Source organism: Megalopta genalis, chromosome 5, assembly GCF_051020955.1.
Source record: "Megalopta genalis isolate 19385.01 chromosome 5, iyMegGena1_principal, whole genome shotgun sequence".
In the NCBI taxonomy this organism is placed as follows: Eukaryota; Metazoa; Arthropoda; class Insecta; order Hymenoptera; family Halictidae; genus Megalopta; species Megalopta genalis.
The window spans coordinates 28,801,772-28,827,140 of NC_135017.1; the positions used below are offsets into that span (position 1 = coordinate 28,801,772).

At 35.1% G+C, this 25,369-nt stretch overlaps 1 protein-coding gene across 3 annotated transcripts in view; it reads right to left on the reverse strand.

Moving 5' to 3' along the window:
* The window catches only part of LOC117222485 (uncharacterized), a 364,434-nt gene that overhangs the window by 44,921 nt on the left and 294,144 nt on the right, over nt 1–25,369 (reverse strand). For all 3 annotated transcript variants that reach the window (XM_076522259.1, XM_076522260.1, XM_076522258.1), the window contains exon 17: nt 20,036–20,217. In XM_076522259.1, the coding sequence (XP_076378374.1) occupies nt 20,036–20,217 (182 nt within the window). The remainder of the gene's footprint in view (nt 1–20,035; nt 20,218–25,369) is intronic.

Here is a 25,369-nt window from a genome sequence, read left to right on the forward strand (position 1 = left end):
ATATCAGACCAAAAGAACGAAGTGACTGATATATAATTAAAAATTAATCAGAATATATAATTCTAATATAATGTCACATTATACATTGTTGCTATTGTGAAAGCACAGTATAAATGTAAACATACTTTTCAATAGAAGATATCATTCATTATCGTTATTTAACACACAAAATGGAAAGATAAGGTTTTCATATTCTGAACGTGTAACTATAATTTAATTTTTCAGACAAATTTTAGCGTTTCTTGAAGTAATCATAGTGGCGATTAATTTTTCGGCTAGTCTAACTATGTCTGACTATGAGCGGCGTGTACTACTTGTATGCGACATCTGTTGTACGCTCGTAGTTCACACCACTATTTCTATTGGAATTATCCACAATTTTAAGTGGATTTTTAAGAAAAACATCGAATAATAACTTTTGCGTAATTGTATATTTAAACTAAAAAAGTAATAAAATTTATATTGCACCAGAAAAAAGTAGTCACAGAGACTCAAAAGTTATAAATAGAGCGCGGATTTGCTGCATTTATAGCAAAATTGAGTAGTTGCAGTTTAAAATAGACGAATGATTGAAATAATTACAAGATGTCAATGTATTATTTTTATTTTATTAAAATAATAGTAGTCAGTAGTAATTGTTATTTAGTTCCTGCATCTGGCAGTTGATACAAACAATTTATATTTTGCATACAAATTTTGCATACTTTGCATTTTTCACACAATGTATCACTATTTTAGTTTTGAAAGTCTATTTTATTTGCACTGACAAATTTCACATTTGTCCACAGTTCAAATGAATAATTTAGAACGAATGAAATCAAAGTATTTATTACAAATACTGAATGTTACCTGCGACATGTAGAAGTTACTGCCAAAATTGCACAACATAACCTTCTAATATTATAAACATTTACAATTTACAATTGTACAATTTCTTACTGTGAAAATGTTTCCCACAGTTTGATACCAGTTTGATAATCTACATTTTCATCACTAAAGATTCAGTAAATTCTTCCTAATTTTCCTTTAGCGAGATAGGATTATTTGCGCCCTGCATCTCGTTTTTATAATAATTGACAATCGGAAACATTGTCCATTCTTGTTTACAAGCTGAAGGAAAATTGTGGAGAATTTACTGTAGTTTCTTTCAGTTGTACAGAATGACCAATCTCATTCGTTGCAAATGGAGACAAAAATATTTTCAAACCACACAGAATTTCCAACTAAGTTAAACAGTGATAAAAAGAACAGTCCCACACAAGTCCCACGGGTCCGCCTCGCACATTAACCCGAGTTAACGAAAGTAGCCGAGCGACCCAATAAAACTTCAGTCCTCGGACCGAACCGCTCGATTCTGGCGTGATCCGCACGAGCTACTCGCGAAGGCTTCAGGCAGCGAGGACCGAATCGATATTCTTCGTGGACGTCAATAATTTATGCAAATCCGAGCACGAGTAAACGACGAATACAGGCGTGATTCCGGGCACGGTATCAAAGAGGTCGAGCGCGTGAAAAGCGGTGACTTTGTACCGGTAGCTGATGTGTGCATACACAAAGAGAAACAGAAAGAGGGAGACTGATAGAGAGAGAGAGAGAGAGAGAGAGAGAGAGAGGGAAAGAGAGGGAAAAAAAGAGAGAAATGAGAGAGACCAATGGAGAAAGAGGAAGACTAACAGAGACAGAGAGAAAGAGAAAAAGCAAAAACAAGAGGATAGAAAGGAGAAAGACTAATGGAGGGAGAGAAATAGAAAGACTCGTATAGACAAAGAGAAAAAAAAGTAAAAACAAGGGAGTGAGAAAAGGAAAAACTAATAGAGAGGCTAAGAGACTGTCGGAGAGACAGAAAAAGAAAGACCAAAAAAGGATGTTATATTCTTTCACACTATTCTGGATCTAATTAAATTTATTCTTCTTCTTATTACTATTATTATTATTATTATTAATCATTATTATTATGACAGTAAAATATAAATCGAATGCTGCATACAGGTATTTTAGTTTATATTTAAGGCACTCAAAGACAATATGCTATTAATAACACAGGATTAAACTAGTTAGTAAACTGAATGTTTAAGAGGAGGGAGAAGAAATCGAAATTGCACTAAAATACATGAAGTGTCGAGGTAAAATATTGTAACAAAGAGAGAAAAAGAGAGAGAGAGAGAGAAGAGAGGGAAAAATCAAGAGAGAGAGAGAGAGAGAGAAGAGAGTGAAAAACCAAAAGAGAGAGAGAGAGGGAGAGAGAAGAGAGTGAAAAACCAAAAGAGAGAGAGAAGAGAGCGAAAACCCAAAGAGAGAGAAGAGATCGAAAAACCAAAAGAGAGAAAGAGAGAGAGAAGAGGGAAAAACCAAGTAAGAGAAGGAGAAAGAGAGAGAAACAAAAACCAAGTGAGAGAAGGAGAGAGAGAGAGAGAGAAAGTAAAAGGAAGAAAAACGAAAAGAAAAAGAGTAAAAAGCGAGAAAACCCAAAAGAGGGAAGGAGAGAGAGACGGAGATAAAACGGGGGTGGAAGCAGAGGAGAAAGAACGACGCCGGTTTGCGCCACTGTCCGACAGCGGTCGCAACGAAAAGTGGTTGGCATTGATATTCCAGGCACATTGCGAAGCCAGAAGCAGCCGCACCGTGCCCGTACCCCTCTTCCGTAACCACCCACATCGCCTCCTTCCCTTTGGGACCCCAGCCCGGGCACCGGCACCGTTGTGGAGCAACCCTATCTCTCTCCAGCCCCCGCCAGATCCAGGCTCTCTCCCTCTCTGCTTCTGCTACCCCTCGGCCCAGCTCCCGCAGACACGCACATTCCGATCTAATTCAATTTCCAATCAACAGCCAATCAATTGATTCGAATTCGGTATACAGAGCGGTCGGCCGGCGTTCGGTCGCTGCATGCCTATGAGCGGAGACGGGTACAGACGCGGCGCGGCGCGGCTTTTTATCGAAATATGTACGTCCTGAAACGACGAATACTGTTCCGTGTTTATATATTTATCGGATGGCGTGTTAACCTCGGGGCTCGCTAAGCAACACGTTGCCTAATGCGAACTTTTGCTCTTCTGTGAACTTTTTATGCTGTAGCCTGTTTGCATTCGTTAAGGTGGAAACATACTGGCGCGATATCGCGTGAAATTGTAGGAATTAAATCCGTCAACGCGTGACAAAATAGATAGAAACATGCTAATGTCATGTCACGTGAAACCACGTGACATTAGTATGTTTCTATTACACGTTTACAAGTATTTACACGTGAAATATATCTGTATGTCCAGGTGTACATGTATATTTGATAGAAAATGAACGAACGTGGTGGTGCATTTAGCTGCAAGGGTAGAGTGACCTATTTTTTTAATCAGATGCTTTTAATTAGATATTTGAACGTTTAGCTGTAAGGGTACGGTGACCTATTTTTAATTAGATATTTTTAATACTAAGTATATACGTATGTGTTTTTATAAGGAGAATTTTTGTAAGTCGAAGGAGTTAATTTGTGGATAATGAAAGATGAATTAAAAGTTCTGTAAAATGCAATAACGTAATAAATTCTTACAACTTTCCATTTTGAAAGCCATTTTCAAGCTTCAGCTTAAAATAATACAAAAAGTTAAATGAAATATTAAATCAAACCAGCAAAAGATTGGCATACACTACTTTTGCTTTAACCGGATTTATACGCCCTTGTATATATATAGATTTCTAAATACCAAAAGATGTGCACACTGCCCTGATGTCAATATGTCAACATTCGTCTTCGAAGGACTAATCAGTTTCTTAATTATATTTAATTTAATTAATTTAATTTCACTTTTTCTGTCCTTCCTTGATCACGAAAAATATAAACATTTACAAGTGAAGCATTTGTTGCTTTCCTCAAAATAAATATATATATATATATATATATATATATATATATATATATATATATTAATATTTATTATTATATTTATGTTACCGATCCTCAACAACTATAAAAACGAGCCCCAAGACTCGAATAATCGGATCTCCTATTCCCAAATTGTCCATTTTTGTTTACAAGATGAGGAACAATTGGAGAGAATTTATATATAATAATAATAATAATAATAATAATAAAAAAAGCGAACCGCAAATAATTGTCCATTTTTGTGTACAAGTTGAGGGATAATTTGGGAGAATTTACTGTACTTCGAAATCTAGATCGTATCAGTATTAAAGGTTCGAAAGGGTGCAAGAGAATCGTAGGTGCGCCGGTAGGTACAGAGAACAAGGGTTGACGCTCCACTGCGGTAAGCTTTACAAGGGGCGGAGAAAGCGTGTCGGGGATTAGATATCTGCCGCTGAATCGCGGACAGGTTGTTGTGTATGTGTTTTATGAATCGAGCATTAGATCCATAGGATTTAAGGTATTTTTTTGCAGGATTGCAGGCGCTCCATGGGATTAAAAAGTTCATCCACGAAATTGATTTGCAGTACAGTAAATTCTCCTCAATTTTTCTTCAGCTTGCAAACAAAATAGACAATTCGGGAAGAGGCGATACGATTATTCGAGACTCACGGCTCATTTTTATAGTTTCCGATTGTCAACAATTATAAAAAAGAGGTACAAGGCTCAAATATCGCATCTCCTTTTCCCAAATTGTACATTTTTGTTTGCAAGCTGAAAGAAAATTGCGGAGAATTTACTGTATTTCTTTCACTTCGCGTTCTGAAGATATTCGCTACTTGTACGTCGGGGAGGGATAACTTTTGAACATTCCCTATGGAGGATTAATTATTGTGCGGAGAAAAATCATTGAAAAAGTTGGAGCAAAACAATGGGTAAATTGAAATCGTTTCAAAATCTTTGAAGCTGAAGAAAGAACCTATTGATTTTAATCGAATAACAGTACGACTTCGATTAACCGACTTAAACGTGGAATATATTTTTTATGGAAAATGTTCCCTTTATGCTTATAACATACATTTCCCGAACCAAAAGTAAAATAAATTTCATTCTCCCAATTTTATTTTCGTACAATATAGGTTATTTGTTATCAATTTTTTATGAAATTTCTTAATTTCTTAGATTCAGATGTATAATTCTTTGTAAAATTTGTTAATGTTTTACATTCAAATTTTTAATTCTTTGTAAAATTTGTTAACTCCTTACATTCAAATTTTTGTTTCTTCGTAGAATTTGTTAAATTCTTATAGAACCGTACCAACTGTTTCGTTAATTTTTACTATTTTATGAATGAATACCGATGATACATATACATTATTAACCAAGATTTTTGCCCACAGTGTTGCCATTTGTTCGCACTATGGCGGCATTCCGGCGATTAACCCTTTGCACTCCGCTGTCCCCTCTCGTGGGACATCATAATTCTAGCATATCACTCGGATGTCCCCTCTGGTGGGACATTAAAGTTTATTAGTGATTACGAGGAATTGAGTTATTTCAACGCAACTTTTTGAGACATGCATGTTTCCCTGAAGTTTTCTCTTGAAATGGTACAAAAAATGAAATCATAATATAGTAAAATTACTAAGATATATACAAGAAATGTCAGCGGGTTTTGACGAGAACGTGAGAGGCGTGCTCACGACGGTCCGAGCACTTCAAAGGCGCCATTTGAAAAGAGCGATAAGGCAAGTTTGTAGAAGAAAGGTCGGTATGCGAACATAGCACGCACTGTATAGTGAGATTTATAATCATAAAATCTGGAGGAAAAGATTTTCAAAGCTGAACTCAGTCTGGTTTGAAGCGTCGAGCGGCATAGATAGATCTAACGAGTGAGAAAATCGGAAAAGTGATTCTTCTCTTGGTAAATAAATTGTTTGGTAAAAGTTTTTTTGGTAAATATCATCCTGTGAGTTAGTAATAACAATTAGAAATTTTCAACCTATGTATTTATTCATATTTTTTATTAGAACAATGGCAAAACGTTCAAACACGAATGAGTCTCATGACACGAGTAGTAGTGAAGATGAGCTCCAGATAGACGTTTATACAGATATGTTGGAAAGACTAACTGTAGAAGGTTTTCTTCTACAGTTAGTCTATCGTTTTGATAGCAGTGATAGTGATATCGTCCAAGCAACAAGTCAACGAGAGAAAGAGTTCGCAGAGATAGCGATTACAACGACAAAACAAAATTATAAAACAAACAATAACAAAATTATAAAAAATAAAATATTGATTTTTTTGCAAATTTCTCGATTTCAGCCAATTCATATAAGTCCAATATCATTATAATATGTTAGTTAGTTCCAAAACCATACTAAATAATACGAGGGTCTGTAAATGCCCGTTTCTGCCGAAAAGTGGCGCTGAGTAGCTGGTAGCCAACGTCCAAAATGGTTCGGAGTGCTAAGGGTTAAAAACAAATCCTCGTTCAAAGAGGGCTAATAATAGACTCGATTGTTTCGCCGTGCAGTTTCAGCGAGGGTTGTACTTCCGGGCGACACAGCCCGTATTCGCGATCGTCGGAACGATGATGTCTCTCGACCGTCTGCATGAAAAGTGGATGCCGATCTCTTAGAGCTGGACACGGGGCCCGGTAGTTTTCTCACGGGTCGCCGTGCTGGACGCTTGTCCACAGGCGACTCACGTGTCGCTAAGTGCGAACGATCGCTAATGAGCGGAATATCAAAACGCGCGGCACCGCAGCGTTTCGTCTGGAATTGCGCAATAACGTAATCAGCGCCGGGTCGACGTTGGAGCTGGTCGTCGCGTCGCAACACGCGGGGCCCAGCCTTGCCGCCAATAGTCTGCGCTGCTGGCTCGATTGAAGCCTGTTTACGAATGCATAATACACGCGGGACATTCCATTCGGATTCGCGCGCCACGCTGCACTCGCTCATTCCGTCGCGCTTTTCGCCGGCCGTCGTGCATCCCAAACACTCGTCGCCGACGATCGTCGTCCAACCGGTAATCGATTCGCGGACCGCTCGCGCTATACCGCCACGCCGTGGAACGAAGCACCCATTTTCTTGGACATCGTCGACCGAAATTTATTGACGTCATTTTACGCCCTAGTTATTCCGACTGGAACGACGTTAACATACTTATTTACCGACGGACATACAGAAAGCGGAAAAAAGTCAGTTTTAAAAAATATCACCATAATATATAATTATAATATATAATTATAATATATAATATAATTATATAATATAATAATATAATTATAATTATATATTATAATTATATATTATGGTGATACTTTTTAAAACTGACTCTTTTCCGCTTTCTGTATATATATAAAAATATCGTAGTAAATAATAAGCCATATGTTTAATTGACTGTGAATAAATTATATATATATATATATATAAATAATTTATTAATATATAATTTATTCACAGTCAATTGAACATATGGCTTATTATTTACTATGATATTTTTTACCATTTGTTCATTTTGGACACGGCTACGTAGCTTCGAAGTAATCTACTCCCTAATCATACTAAGTTATGTCATCGTTTATAATTATTTCGTTCTTCGAAAATATATAATTTTTACAGAATTTAATGTGCTTAGTTAAACGAAGTGTACCGTGATATCTACCAAATTACGCGAGATGTTTTGAATAGGTTGAGTAAAATATCAATATTTCAACTGTTCGCATTCTACCGAAACTAATGAGAATAATTATAAATTTTTTTTTTTATTATATGCAGACTTTTGCTCATATCCGAGCCGTTCATGGCGATTATTCGAGCCTCGCAACTCGACTTTATAGTAGTCAATTGCCAACAACTATAAAAACAAGCCGCGAGGCTCGAATAATCGTATCTCCTCTTCCCAAATTATCAATTTTTGTTTAGAAGCTGAGAGACAGTTGGGGAGAATATACTGTACTGAGCATAACGAATTTTTATTATACACAGTTCTTAAACAGTGAGATTTAAATTAGAACGTCTTTTTTGTAGAAAATCACTGTTAACCCTTTGCACTCGAGTGACGACTCCGAGGCGACGCTAAAAATTGCTACACTATTTTCAAAAGAATTTGCCTGTATTCGAGAAATTGTCAAATAATGGAAATCTTCTATAATCATACACGTTCAGTTTCATATGTATCAAATAAAAACAATAATACCAAATGGAAATACTGTAAGTTGAAACAAACGTCTTCACTTCAGAATTAAAATTATTATTAACACTATGCCGTCCGGTAGCACCACGCTGGTGCCATGCAAAAACTATCTGTTGTATGCCAGTGGTACCACTTTGGTGCTATTTTAAAAAAACTGATATAACATTTGAACTATATCTCTTGGGTGTTAAAAGGCAGCAAACTAACTATAGCATTATGCTTATTAAACTAATAATTAAGTACGAAAATTCTTGGATGATATATTAGGAATTTATATTTATTATTATATTTATATTTAGTATTAGTATTATTTATAGTATAATTTATCTATAGTATAATTTATTTATAGTATAATTTATTTATAGTATAATTTATTTATAGTATCATTTATTTATAGTATCATTTATTTATAGTATTATTTATTCTTAGTATTATTTATATTTAGTATATTTAGTATTATATTTGTATTATATTTATTATTATATTATATCATTATTTTATTTATATAGGAATTTATATTTCCGCCATCTTCCAAATATTTTTCAAAATTTAAAATTTCCAAGCTATTATGCCGGCGTCAAACGAAAGAATCATATCTAAGATCGACATAGTGTTAATATTCGATAAATTGTTAAACATAGGAAATCTTTAATAAGCATACACATTCAATTTCGTATGTATCAAATAAAAACAATCGTACCAAATGGAGATACTGTAAGCTAAAACAAATGTCCTCATTTTGGTATTAAAATAGTCCGGAGTGCAAAGGATTAATAAGATACCCAGTAATACGTAAAACATCGAGAACTTATAAACTAATAAAATTTAGGCAATAATTGTTTAAAATTGAACAGCTGCATAACAAAAAGACCGGAATTTTCGTAACAGTCGGATTCACATACATTTGGGTTAAACCTAACGTGAATATAAAGTTCATTTCTTTGCGTTCTTTTGTGCTACGATCACTTGTTAAAGACTTAATGAAGCAATCGTACAAAATGTCGACGATCAATTTCGGCCGATGACATCCAAGAAAATAGTCGTTTCGTTCCACTGTCGCGGCCGCGCCGGGTCGGCACGTCTGAACCGGCGACCGCTCGTTTTCTGGTTAAAATGTGCGACACGGCAAACTTTTTCACTCGCGATCCCGGATTATCCGACTACCCGAAATCGATTCTGTTCCACCTGAAATATTCTCGGCGGCCCGAAAATTTAAGAGGCGCACCGCCGTTTGATCGACCCGATAAACTTGGTTCGAGAACGGCGAAATTTAGTCGATGCTTCCGGTTTAAAAAAAAAAAACTTCCGATCAATAATTCCTCCTATGCATCAGCATGTCTTATGTGAAAATGAATTGGTATCCAATTTGGGGTTGAAGGTTCCGAAAAAAGCGACTTCCGTATATTTTACAATTAAAACTTTCGCAGAGTAAATGTATACCTTACGCGTGATATTTGTATTCCTCCGACACTATTTGCTGCTTTGTCATTCGGGTAAATAAATAAAATATATAATCGGGTGTGTAATAAATGTTATATTTTATTCTATTGCGTTCGAAGATATACCAGTCTTTTATTTTACCTAAACGAATTATTTCTAAATATAAAGTCTGCACAGATATTTGCGTTAAAAAATTCGAAGATGTTGTTTGACATGTTATATGACAATGTTCAGCAATTGAGAGCAAATATATTACGATGGAAACAAAGCTTCTGAAGGGCAAGTGCTATTTTACTGTTTGTATTAGTTCCTTATATAATCCAAATATAGAGGGACTACGAGTAATATAAATTAAATATAAATTATATAATTTATATAATTATATATTTATATATTATATAATTTATATACTTATATATTTATATATTATATAATTTATATACTTATATATTTATATATTATATAATTTATATAATTATATATTTATATATTATATAATTTATATAATTATATATTTATTTATAATTTATATAAATTAATATAAATTTAAGAAAGTTATAAAATTTTCTTAAACAATGTTCCGTAACAATATTTAAACTAACAGTAAGTAATATCGTCACGTAACAACTCTTCATTTGCTAAATAAATCGCCTACTTTAAAGTAATAATAAATAAATAAATAAAAATACCTGATACCAATTTAACCCCTTGCCGCACCATTTTCTTCAAGTTACAATGATTAGAAGTTTTTCGATTGTAATCATTTCTAAGGAAAAAAAAAGATTTATATTTGTGTGTGTGTGCCTACATTTATTTGAACGTATAAATATTGACAAGAAATCAAACATTTGATTCAGTCTCAAAGGAACGGAACAACATTCGTACTTAACAGGTGGCTGCATTTACATGAATGTTTAAATACCGATGACAAGAAATCGGAATTTGATTCAGTCTCAAAAGAACGGAATAAAATTCGTACTTACACCGCGACTCGAACACGCGAAAATATGGCAAGGGGTTAATAAAATCATGTTTAAAAAATCCAATTCGCGACAGAGACTTCCACTCGGCAGCGAATAGTTCGGTGCGCGAAGTTCCAGCGTAACGTCAACTGTTCAAAGTTCGCGCCTGTATACGTTCTAAACTAATTTAAACCGGTCAAAGTCTTAGTTTCGTGTATCTCGTTCGAAGTTCCGGTTTGATCTGTGCGGATCAAAGTTCTAATCCAAACTTCCGAGACCCTGCGTATACGTTATTATGCAATCTCCTACATCAGAGGAATTTCGAAAGATTACTTGCTACCTCGGTAGAAATCGAACTAGAGCGATACACGGATTTAGGGGGGTTGTGCCAAGTTGCGCAACGCCTACTGACCCCGTGACTTATTTTTCTGGAGCGAGGCACGATGAACGCTGTACAAAAGTCCCTTCTTCCAGGATATTGGCCCACAAATCAACGTCGACGGGCCTACGATGCGTCAATTGCTATTGAGAAGGGTATCGCTGGTGTGTTTTCTTTCGTAAAACGGAATCGTTATTTGCCAGCTGTACCCGTGTTCTTGGAGAAGGTTGCAAATCCTGTACGTCGATGAATGTACCACTCTAATTTAAATATTTGAAATAAATTTAATATATTAGGAAATTATTTTAAATAAATTTGATACACCGTGAAATTATTTTAAATAAATTCTGAAACACCAGGAATAATAATCTAATATAATAATCGAATAATATAATATAATATAATATATATATATAATATAATAAATATAATATAATAATCGAATAATAATAATCTAATATATATCAGAATTGTTTAAAATAACGCTTTAGACTGTATCGAATTTTTGTGTTCAATGTCATACTATAAATTTTGCAAATTGTACATAAATATATTTTATAATCATCAAACACCAGGAAAGTATTTTAAATAAATTTAATATATATATATCAGAATTGTTTAAAATAACGCTTTAGACTTTATCGAATTTTTGTGTTCAATATCATATTATAAATTTTGCAAATTGTACATAAATATGATATTTTATAATCATAGATGCCTTAATCAATATAGTAATGCTGTATTTGGTACCAGTGTTTCATATTTGGGCTACAATCATAGTGGCTGAAGTCACATTTTTGAAAATTTTGACTTCTGTCTTAAAATGTAATCTGTACAAGCCAGAATGTTTCAAAGACAAGTGAAACAAATTATAAAGTTACTATAGATTATCTTAACAATCTTGTATATCTGTGTTTTCTATTATTTCCAATATAGAAATATAGAAATATGAAGTTCTATTAACTATTTGCAAACTGCTTTTGGGATTTCGATAAAAAATCTGTGTTCCGAAAAAGTTGTTACAGTTACGATAATAATATGGGAAAGTGTTTTAACGTATACAATATTTAATTAGAGATAATAATATTTGATCAGTTTAATATCATACATCGTATAATAGTTTAATATTATGCATTGCATGTCTGATTAAATCTCTCATCTATTTTATTTTTCTGTATTACACAATTTTTTACTGTATCTACTATGTATATGCTTATTGCACACGCTGCACTTTTTTACCCTTATACGTAAATAAATAAATTAATATTATTATTATTATCATTATAATTTTTACAATATATATAATATATAATATATAATTATAATGAATAAATAATGTAATAAATATAATATATATTATAATAATTATAATGATAATAATAATGATAGTAATATATATAATATATTTATATTATAAAATATATTTATAATATAATTATAAATATATATTAATTATATAATATAATTATAATATATTATATATATTATATTATAATTATTATAATATATATTATTGCATCGAAATGAACGCGTATGAAAACCTCGATTGGTATCAAAGTGGCAGAAATAATTCTTGAAATATGTATAAGAAACCCAAAATTCCACGTAAAAGTTCCGGGCCTTTTCGTCTACATAAATGTACTCGCTGCCGCCGTAGAATTTTCGCGACGATCGGCGAGCTCCTCTGCGCGAGGGAAAGTGCAGAAAACAGAATGAGTGAGGGGAAGCGCGGGGGAGAGGGTGTATCGTTCTAATATGTTCAAGTATCGATAAAAGCTCCACCCTATCGGCGAAGAGGGGCCCCGGTTATCGTCGGCACCGCGACGCGATTATCGAGTCCCGGGCATTCGGATTCCGCGTGCGTCCGCGGGTAACGAACTTGCAGGCAGCTTAAGATCGTAAACGAGAGGCCGGGTATACAGATTCGACGACGTACGCCGCGAAGGAGGCCGCGTGGGCCCCGTATACGCGGCGCGGTTAATCGCGAAAGGCTTTCGACTCGGAAGCTCGTTAGCCGGCCGGTCGATACTTACAAGCTATTTCGAGTGGCCGCGTGCCTTTATTCGGCGCGATCGTTCGGGCATTACGCCGTTTTTCTTGCCCCGCCCGGCGGCCTTTAAAAAGCCCGCGCTCGCGATACGGTCCGAGCAATTAAAATACTAGCGGGCCCCGCGCGCGCACCGCACGTCAGAATCACTCCGAGCAAAAAGCTAATTCGCCTCCTCTTTTCTTCGCTACGTAGACGAGGTACGCGACCCGATCAGAAGCTGTCGCCGTCCGATGTCGGTGCTTTCATGGACCCGGGATGGGCACAATGTAATTTGTATACTCGCTTCCGAAGAAGTGTACCGGGGGTACTTAAGCCTGAGCGAATTCGGAGGACGCCGGTTGATCGATGAACTTGCGCGACGGGTTCGCTTGTCGGAAAGCCTCTCTCTGCCGCGATTCCTTTTTCTTCGTTAATTAAACGTTTAGAATCTCCGGACAGATGGTTCCGTAAACTAAACACAAATGGCTAACGTGTTTGCTTAGGAAGAAGAGGAATAAATGAACAATTTGGGGACGTCGACCTTCGGTGACCATGGCTTTAGTACGTGTTTCATCCCTTATTCGCGAATGCGTTTCTCTGTTGTTTCTTTTCTTTTTTTTTTATGAAAAAGTTTTTCAGATTTCAGCAATTTTTGTGAAAGCTGTTTTCATTGTTTCAGTGCGAACTAGTACGAGAATGGCAGCATTGTTAATGTGTCTGTAATGAATCGATCCGAGTGAATGCAATAGAATCATGTAGAATGTGAGATTATGTGTGTCTTCGATGTTGGTGGTAGGAGAACCCGCGTTTACGGTTTACAGTTTATATTAAGCATTTTTGTTATAATTAAAGATCTTCGTGTCGTTTATTTAACAGTTTATTACAACTTCAACCCCTCGCTGTCGCACGGGTCAAAATGTCCCACATTTGATTTTCTTTGAGAAAGTGATATTGTCGTGAGAAGAATGAAATTAATCCTTTTATGGGCACAATATGAATTTTCAAGGATATTTCAATTCAATAAGAATTTTTAACAATGGGAATATTTGAGTCTGGTGGTTCATATGAGCAATAAAGGTGGGTGCGAAACATAGTTCCCAGTGAGGTTACTTCCAGGAGGTGTTAACAATTAATTCAATATACTTGGAAGTGAGATATCAAGTTCTAATAGAGAAAACGATGTTCTAGAATGTTGGAATTATATTCTCAAATTTTCAAGTCTCAATGGTACTGCTAGTTTTTCAGTGAGAGCTGTTTGAAAACTGAACTTGGTCTGAGTGACCCAGTATAACATACAGTGGCGTGCATAATTATAGAGTCAAAGTAATTGTTACATTTTTAGCGATATTTGAACAACAACGTAACAAAAATATCATATTTGTATATTTTTACTCCTATATTAGAAATAATAGAAAATAGAAATATATGAATATAGATTGTATAGATTAGATCTCAGTAAAAATCTTAAAGTTACATTGAGATCATAATTATTCACAGTACTGTAGGTGGCATCCTTTAGCTAAGACACACTGTATATTTAGAAAAAGAACTTAACAAAATAACACATGCGTATATCTTTATATTAGAAACAATATAAAATAGAAATATAAAAATACAATATTTTGTTAAATTTTCATTTAGATATCAGCAACAATAACACAGTTACGTAAACCCTATAATTATGCACAGGATTGTACGTGTTTCGCACAAGAAGTGGAACATCGAAGGATTAAAAATAAAAAATGTAAAACCGATAATTCTTATCAGTACAGCAAGTTCGGTATTAAATCTTCGACACATGAATCCAACCCCCTGTGGAAAGTGTTCTTGAAAATGGTGCACAAAGGGCCGCTAGATTCCATTGGCATTGATCAACAACGTAGCTTTCGAGCAGCGCAACGGATTAAGCAAATCCTGTGCCGCGTAGACGAGTGCATCCGAAAGTGCATTCTGTCACGTGCTGGGGGGGTTGACCAAAGAGAAAGAGAGGGAGAGGGAGAGAGAAACGGGAGAAAGCAGCGGCGCACTTTTTGGTCATGATGGGCACACTTGCCGCGGAACAATTGGCGAGGAGGACCGGTTAGCAGGCGGCACGCGAGAACATGTAAAACAAAAAGGAGGTGGTCCGGGTTCGACGCGGCGGATCGGGATGGGTTTCGGTGGCTAGACGGACTCGCGCGCCGAGCCGCGCCTCCTGCATAATGCAGCACAGCGACGAGTTCACCCAGCAAATGTTGGACGCTAATACATCTTGATGATAGATAGGGAGCATGTGTTTGGTCTTCGCAATGAGGCCGGGAGGGATGCCGGGTATGCTGCGGGGAGGAAGCCCGGCGTAGACACAGCAACAGAAAGAGCGAGGAAAGTTGGAAAAGGTAAGATGGGGCTAGGGGAAGTGCGAGAAGGAGGGACAGGGCGCGAGAAGAGAGGAAAGACGAAAGAGGGCGAGATGGAGAGCGAAAAAAAGGACTATGATAGAGAGAGAGAGAGAGAGAGAGAGAGAGAGAGAGAGAGAGCGAAGAGAGAAAGAGAAAGAGCGAAGAAAGAGAGAGAGAGCGAAGAGAGAAAGAGCGAAGAGAGAAAGAGCGAAGAGAGAAAGAGCGAAGAGAGAAAGAGCGAAGAGAGAAAGAGCGAAGAGAGAAAGAGCGAAGAGAGAGAGAGCGAAGAAAGAGAGAGAGAGCGAAGAGAGAGAGAGAGCGAAGAGAGAAAGAGCGAAGAGAGATAGAGCGAAGAAAGAGAGATAGAGCGAAGAAAGAGAGATAGAGCGCGGAAAAGAGCGAAAAGGAGAAAGAAAGCGAAGAAAAGAACGAGAGTGAGAGGGAGGGAGGGAGACCGGGAGCGAAGAGAAGAGCGAAAAGGAAAAATAAGAAAGAGAAGAGCGAAAAGGAAAAATAAGAAAGATAAGAGCGAGATGACGTTGGCGAAGAAAAGGCCGAGAGACTGAGAGAAAGAGCGAAAAAGAGAAAGAAAGCAAAGAAAAAAGCGAGATAGAGAAAGAGAAAGAGAGAAAGAAAAAAAGACAGGGATGAAAAGAGTGAGTGTTAGCGAAGAAAAGAGCGAGAGACAGAGAAGAAGAGCGAAGATAACGGCGAAAAAGAGACAGGACGCAAGAGAAGAAAGAAGCGAAAGAGAATGAAACCGCAAAAAAGGAGGATATAGAGGAAGAGAGCAAAAAATAGCGAAAAATAGAAAGAAAAAGCAAAGAAGAGAGGGATAGGGGAAAGATCAGAGAAAAGAGCGAAAAGAGGAAAGAAAGCGAGGAAAAGCGAGATAAAGAAAATGAAAAAGCGAATAAAAGAGCGAGAAATAGAGAAAAAGGGCGAAAAAGAGCGAACAGGAGGGTTCGCAAGCAAGGGAAAGAGCCAGACAGATAGAAAGAGAAAGAGAGAGTGAGAGGGAAAGAAGAAAAAAGCGAAAAGAAGAGATACCGCGCGGAAAAGAAGGCGCAGGAAGGGAAGAGCCCGGCAAGGGGTGCAAGCGGGGGAGAGGACGGAGGTGTAGGAGTCTAAAGGCGAAAATGAGGAAAGGCTCCGCGGGAGAGGAGAATCGGAGAAAATGACTGAACGAGGAAGAGCTGGCTCGGAAGCGTGGGTGTGTGCGAGGGCGACGGAGAAAGGAAGAGGGAGAAACGGGAAGGAGGAGGCGACGAGGGTGTTCCAGAGGGTTCGAGAGAGGGGTCCAGAGGGTTGGCAGGGGATGCCTCCGAGGGGGTGGAGAACTCGGAGGGTTGGCTAGGTTCGCCGGCGCGGCGCGGCGTTCCACTCGCGAGTTGTGATGCGGAGCACGTCGCCGTCAGACGAGCGTACGTGCGACACGACTACGCTTTTACGCCACTCTCTGCCTCTATCCTTGCCTCCTGACTGCTCGCCCTCCACCCCACCCTTTATGCTCTCCCCCCTTTCGTCCACGTTCGCCGAACACCTCCGCCTTTCTCCACGGTGTTTCGTCTTTTACCCCACCCCGCTCACCACCCCGCCTCCTTTTCTTGCTTCTATTTCGCCTACTTTCATCTCGGCCCAGTCCTCGATCTTCCGAGTTCCCAGTGCCCCGCGACTTCCTAACTTTTACGCTGGACTTACTCTTCCATCGGACACGGACGGTTTTTCGTTGGAACGATCGGTGTTTCATCTGAATCGACGGCTGACTAGGGATTCGGATTTTGGGTGGACGGCTGCGAAGATTTCGGTGAGGAAATATGATACGTGGGCGAGAGCTAATTGCTCCGATTTTTGATTGGTCACCGATTGGGGGATGTTCGTGTCAAACCGCCTCGAACGAGGTCAAACGGCCTAGACAACTGCATGCGGGGTAAACACGCGATAAGGAGGCCACCTACGCTTGGCTTTTTAACCTTTAGACTGCCGGCAAGATGCCAGTCGCTAATATTGTGCCGCATTTTGGAGGATATTTAGCTCTTTTTTGTCCGACTCGATTTGTGAGAAACGACATTTAGCGAGAAAAATTATGGCGTAGTCTACTGCATCTAACAACATACTCTGCGTTTCCTAAGCATTTTTTTCTCACAAATCGAGTCAGGTGGAAGAAAATTATCTATTCACCAAAGTATAATACAATATTAAAGACGCAAGGAGAATTTAAAATATCCGCCACCTCGATAGGTCCAAAGACCCTCTAATAAGAGTCACGAAATAAGGATAAAATAAGCATTTGTTTGTCACTAATAAATTCAGTTCAATTCAATAAATTTAGTTTGTCACTAAAAACTTAGATTTATTATATGACAACCTTAACTTCAATGTTTAAATATCAATGATAGATGAATAGAATTTGATTTCGATTTAAAAGTTGTGAATATAACGTACATATTTAGTGGATCATTTTCAAAGTTTGACACAATATTACAGGGCAAAGGGTTAACTTTATATCTGGTTATTTTCGGTTATTATAAAATAACTAACTCAACAATAACCTAAAAATTGGCTTAATACTCCAATTTAGTTGTAGATTGCGACACTGATGTGGCTTACCAAGAAGACGGATACTCTTGATTCCCCTTAGGTCTTAGGTACCACCCTACCGTAATTAGGCACTGTCCTTACGGTCCGTGTGTGAACATCGCGCAGATAATTTCTGGTGAGTCCTCCATCTTCTTCTACCACAGTCATTCCTACACTTTACCATTAACGCCAACGTACTTCAACCAATAGCAATGCAAACATTCTTTATATTCTAGCCTCGTATTCGCTCAGAAGGAGAGAAGAATTCGACTTTCCGTAACAGTCAATATCATAAATAGGAGAAACTCTTGTAATATATAGAATAAGGTGTTATATTACTATATTGAAATTATTTATTTTCGAAAGGGTGTCTCAATTCGTGCCTGAATGCGCTATTAATTTGCTAGAGAACGTTTGGCATTTACTCGATAACATATCACTATGTCATCACTAAATCATCACTGATTTATAACTGCTAATTTTATGCACTTATGACAAAAGTATGTATAGTTACACTATTTTCAGTTCATTAGAATGATTAAAAGAAACAATCTTGAGAAAGTATTTTGCATAAACTTCTACAGTCCTGCTATAATGGATAAAATATTAATGTGTCCTAGAACCAATTTTACTTCTAGTTGTAATTCATTTTTATAGCAATATATTAAACAAAACCGTCGAATATTCAAAGTTAACAAGTAATAAATATTAACAAGTTTTAATTTTGCCGTACCGATTTAACAAGGCTATCGTCGAATACTTAGCTTCATAAGTAAATGAATTAAACATCGTATGGTGATCTATGATTAATTTAAATATATTATGATACTTCTACTTCGTAATTTTATAAAATTTGTAAAAAAAAATTGAATTTTAAAAAGTTGTGACTAATAAATAATGCTATCACACATACGAAAGAATTATTTATTGCCAAAATTGAACACTTCCATAATTAATTTTGCTATTACGTTTTGTTTTTTCAAGTAGGAAACGGATACATTAGCGCGATCTATGTGCTTCACAGGATTCGATAGAGGAATACTCTTCACTGTCTGCCAACATGCTATTACCCTATGAGGAACACTACCAACAGAGAAGAATTCGTTTACCGACTCAGGTGCACGTTACCGACAACCACTACTCTTATCCTCGATGCGAACTCATCATTCAAAGCAATTCATCGTGCATTATTAAAACTGTCTTTGACATAATCTGTTACAATTTGGAATATTGATCTTCAAATATAAGCATCTGTCTAATCATACTCTAGCATGATTTAGTTATAAAAATTCTGTCCGTACTTAGGCGATTTTTAATAGAGCTTGACTGCGAACGGTAAAACAGGTTGTCCAGGATTTTGTACCGACAGCAAGTTACTTTAACTTGCACCCTTTTTGATTGAAACAATTAATTATGTACTCCCTTTTCAGTTTGTCATTTTTTATTGACTTCTTTCTAATTCCACGAGTTAAGTTGGTTCATTTATATTTTATTAAAATTGTGTAAAATTGTTTGCTTGCCTTTTCGGCATTTAAAGCGAAACAACATGATCACAATCTTTTATAGCTTACTAATTGAAATTTTTAGAAGATTAGTAAAATCGCGCCATTTCGAATGTCTGGGAATAAAAGATACCAGAAAGGTCTGACATATCTAAACCCATAGGAATGAAAATTTGTATAAACACTCTGTGTTTATATATCCATATTTCTCATTTCATTTGAATCAGTGTAGCAAACTTAATTTTAACACTTTGTTTAAGTAAAGCTTGGTAATTTTTGCATAAATAATAACTTCAAATAAACTTATCAGATTACATTAATCTATACAATTTGCTGGATTGTGTAACTATTGTTCTTCAATTTTAAAAGAACTATTGGAAAATTGCCAACTTTGCATCACATCATTTTTAAATTATTCCTACAAAATATATGGCCAACATTTGCCTGTATTAAAAGCACCCTGTATAAAAATTGTAAAAATTATACCAACGATAGCCAAAATCACAGCAACAAGAAATCAAAATCGATTCAACAAAATCATTTGAGGCAGGAAACGTGGAAACATGGGTCAGCTTCTAACAAGAAAATTCGTATAAATTGATGGGTCATCTTTGCATTTTTCGCAAGTATGTCAGCCTATTATGAAACATACCGCTGAAAGTATCGATTTGAAAGTTTCCTATATGCAGCCGTAGAAATATGATATTCTTACCGTAATTCTGTTAATCTGCTCATCCACTACGTGGGGCTGCTCCAAAACGATTTCGTACGAGAAGAGTTTGTCGTGGGCCGCTTTGAATTCCGCACGTAAAGCAGTTAATTCGTGGTGCAATTTTCGAGCCATTTGTGATTCTTCGACCTTAGCTGTTAGCGTTTCCCATTTCTCCAATGTAGCTGAAACACACGAAGGGTTGCAATTAGACGCAAACTGAAGTATACTCATCCTAATTGATTATTAAATTAATCGATATGTAAAATACAAATTATCTGGATCAATTATGATAAGCAGAGTTTATGTAAACGTGAGTTTTTCTCTTAATAGTTTTACCACTAGGTTTACGGAGCACCAAAAGCAGGGTTTGTGTGTGTTGCTTCATAAGAATAACTTTATTAGGTGTCAAATGAAATGAAGATGTTGAGTAAGATCAACCTAAAAAGAATTTCACAATTTCAATAATCATATATTAAAACATTTGGGACGCGTCGGAAACGCATAAACCTAGTTTCAATAATTCGAAAGTAACATAACCGTACATGTTACGCCTTTCAAACTTCTCACTGTTTTGTTTTTCGATTCTAATTTTTGTCATAAATACATAAAATCCGCTGAATAATTATTATTGTTGTTTCCTGAATAAATTACAATTAGATATAACATTTATTTATTTTATAATGTATAATAATTTAATATGTTAATATTTATTATATGATAATATAATTTTATGTGTATAATATTTTATTTTTCTTATGAATCACATACTACATAAATATTTCATAAACGTAATTTATAATAATTTGCTTGCAAGAAACGTTTATTAAATAATATAAAAATTCAGAAATTTTTTTTTATAAATGATTAGCAGAGGTGATTATTTATTAAAATAAAACTTTAGATTAATTAATTTTATGTGGATGGATAAAATCACATACTACATAAATATTTCATAAACGTAATTTATAATAATTTGCTTGGAAGAAACGTTTACTAAATAATATAAAAATTCAGAAATTTTTTGTTATAAATAATTAGTGGAGGTGATTATTTATTAAAATAAAACTTTAGATTAATTAATTTTATGTAAATGGATAAATATATGAACAAAGATATTGCTAACAAAAGCAGGATTTTGCTAGCCCTCAAATTTATCCTATAAAAGTAACATAAAATACGAACATTTTTCTTTTTAATGTTATGATTGAAATTGTACTACAGCAATCGCGTTGTGACTTATTTTTAGGAAATGATGTACGAGGAAACGTCTTCTGAAATTACGTGTGCTTGTTTTCGTTCAACTGTGTATCCTGCTTATTATAGCGTTATTTACGTCATTTCTGATGTCAGGGTTCCAGGCGATTCGACGCCTATCATTATGTCAACGAGAGTATGTGGTCAGACACACATATAAGGTCAAGCAGCTTATGCATGTATGCAAGTGCACTTGGCATGGCTTCGATGACCTGTTTCTTCTTTCATACTTTCCTTCGGTACTTTCTTCTTTGAAACTATGTTGCTCTTACAAACATAATGTGTCGTTACGTTGGTCGACTCGAAAAACGATTTCTTTGTTCTATATAAAAAAAACTTGAATATGGATTCAATTGAAATGCTTTGTCAAATCGTCTACCCTTAATTAAGTGTTATACGTTTTTAATTATTAAAACACGGATAATCAATTTCAAATATGCGAAAAATGATATTTAATAATTCAAATTCGAAAATTCAAATTCAATATTAAAATTCAATATTGAAGTTTGATATTGACAGTAAAGTTCAATATTATAGTTCGATAATTAAATTCAATGTACAAGTTCAATATTTAAGTTTCATTTCCATTCTCGAAAGTACAACTTCAATATTTAAATTCGAGTGTTCAAATTTTTTAATTTTAATTCGAAAGTTCGAATTCTCAATAATATTCAAATTTAAATGTTCAGAGATTCAAAGATTCAAACTCGAATATTCCAATTCAAATTCGTGACCCAATAATTACTCAACAATTTCCAATGTATTACACGAAAAAATACAAATTAAGTAACTCGGTAACAAATACCTGAGCACTTGAGTAGCAAATAAGGAAGAATGCCATACTTCCTTCTGCAAGACTGCTTGAAATGTTTACGACCGGATGGTCAAATTCCTCGGCATTCCGATTTCCCTTAGCGGATCACCTTTTACATTTTTTATTATACATTCTCTACAACATCCGGTTGCGTTTTAATAGCAAATACTGGCATTCCAGTCAACTTTATAAAATGAAACGATCGTATATGTGTAATGACTTTATAACAGATGGTTTTAGCTTATGATCAAATACACATGCATAAAAACAATTTAAATGATTTGCAATTAAATCGTAAAATTACACTGATTGAATAACTTTGGGAAACACTGTTACAGAGCACCGTAAACCTAACAAATGCAATCTACAAAAATGTTTATTATCATTTTCATAAACCGCAGTTTCCTAATCAAAAAAATCTTGTAATGTTGTAGTGATAAATGTTACAAATTAGATAAATTTCTATCGATTATATACTTCCACTTTCACTCTCCATAAGTTATAATATAAGATATGAATAATAAATAATATATATATAATAATATATAATATAATGATGTGATATCATAATAATAATAATTGATAATATGATATAATAATATAAGAATAATAAAAATAAAAATGCAACGTATTTTATTATCAACCTCAAATAAAATAATTTTGATACTAATATTGTTCCATTCTTCAATAATTCAAATTTAAAAACGCCATTAAAAAGTACAGTAATTTCTGCCTAATTCGCGCTTATAGATTACGCACAAAAATGGACAATTTGGGAAGAGAAGATATGATTATTCGAACCTTGCGTCTCTCTTTTATAGTTGTCGACAATCGGTAACTATAAAAACGAGCTGCAAGGCTCGAATAATCATATCTCCTCTTCCCAAATTGTCCATTTTTGTGCGCAATCTGAGCGCGAATTAGGGAGAAATTACTCTAACTCCGAACCGAACAGGAATTAATACACGCGTACAAATCAAAATAATTTAAATTAATGAAATTAATATAATTTGTATATTCCAGGATATCCTAAATAACAGAGTCAACGAATGTCACACTGAAAATTCCCATGAAAAGCCAAAAATGATTAACGTTGTTAGCTTATCATTAGAATCGTGCAACAAGATTCTCGAAGTCTCGAAACGATTCACCGTTAACGCACTCGTCGTTAACTTTGATTGAGATCCAACTTCCCCCCCGTTAAGGCTTGTGTGCGTGAGGCTGGTTAAACGTTTTCGTACGAGGGAGATAAGTTATTCGGTGAAAGCAGATTGAATTCTCCTTTCTGGAGTGTGTAAATGTGGTAGCTGCGAGCGACGCGACGCAACGCGTCCGAGCAATTACCGTCCCGTAAATAGAAACAAGAATTGTACGAAAGTGAATAGTCATGGGGAAAGGAGCGCTGGGTTCAAAATCGCAATCGATTAAGTGCTCCCGCAAATGCAATTACCGATGACAGATCGTTTAATAATTGCTGCAACGAAAGCGACACAACGGAAGCTGATCAGCTTTTCAGTAGTCATGCTTCAAAGTAAGTAGAAGCGATCTGTTCGATCGCAAGGCAGAAATTACTTCGTTCCTCTCAATTAAATTACGGTAGAGACCTCCTTATTTGAACGTTTATATTTGTAATATCCTGCTATCAAAATATTCTATTATTCAAAAATTTCATTCAATTCTCTGCTAAGTGGTAATGAATCTAAATAATACAATGATAAGGTGACAGAACGTTTGGATACCAAAATATTGTAAAAATAAAGATGTTCCATTAAGAGACATTAACTGTACTTTCAAATTGAATAGCATGCTTGAAAGCAATTTCGCTTTTAGATAACTGAAATATATGAATTCATAAATTGATGATGTAAATTTTATTTAAGGTTAACAATAAAATACGTTGTATTTTTACTTTCATTATTCATATTATAATATATGGAGATCAATAATATGTGTATCAATATGTACCAATGATATATAAATCAATCAATAAGAATTGATCTAATTCTCATGAAATTTTAATGTACATTCAGTTTTCAAATATTTTCATTGGGGACGAAATTTTTGTCTAATGTATAATATTAATAGCAGATCGCGAATGTTAATGCAAAATAAAAGTTGTCCGTTTTCATTGCAAGATACTGTAGCAACAAGCACATTACTTTTTTTAATAATCGTATATATATTTAAAAAATATTCTATCATTCTAGAAGGAGTATCTTCAGTTTAAAAAGATACCCACATGAATATTTTAAGCAACTAAATACAAAGCAACAAAAACATTTAAAGAATCGAAAATAATGCAGCACTCTTTAAATGTTTTTGTTGCTTTGTATTTAGTTGCTTAAAATATTCATGTGGGTATCTTTTTAAACTGAAGATACTCCTTCTAGAATGATAGAATATTTTTTAAATATAAACAATTTTTAAATTGAATATATTAAAGTAAGTAATAATACATCATTTTGAAATCGTTGATTTCAACCATTTGAAAACATGATTAAAAATATGCTTAAAATAGACATCTCGAGAAAATTTGTCTTATGATAAACATAAATGTAACGCAGCTTGTTATGAATACTGAAAATATAATGTCAATAAATAAAATTATAACAGTAGAATTATTTATTTCAATTTAAAGACTGATAATTCGAAAATGACAAATTCGTTCGTTTTCCTCACTTAATAAATTCAAATGTCTAAAAAAAATATGTATATAAACATAAGAAAACTATACGAAGTGTAAGTTGTTAATCCAGTAGAACGTGTCGAATTTTTCTCTTTCAGTGACTGTACAACAACACCGTTTAAATACTGGAATAAGTCGAATTCCTTTGTTCGTCTTTAATAGTGGTACACGTCCCCTTTTTGCGCTCGCACGGAATCCGAGATTTCACTTGATAACTGTTCGCTGCCGTGCGCCGCTTTTTATCAACTGGCCGTGACAAAGTGAAAGTCGATTTTTCCAGGGAAACTTCGAAAAAGCCGATGCACAGTTTCTTTCATAGAACGACCACTTGTTTTCACGCCTCCGTTTTACGCCGATCGAATGATACGTTCGCTAGCACGCCAATATCGAATAAAACTCGAACTGTTTTATTTATTGAAATTGTTGGTTTAAACGTTATTCTATCAGATTCTAAATATCGTAGAAATAGAATTCAATTTGATTAACAATCGTGCACAGTTTGGATTCGCACAAAAATTTCTATTAACAGTTAATAATTACGAATGTTATTGTTTATTATGGAAATATTTACAGAGTAGGA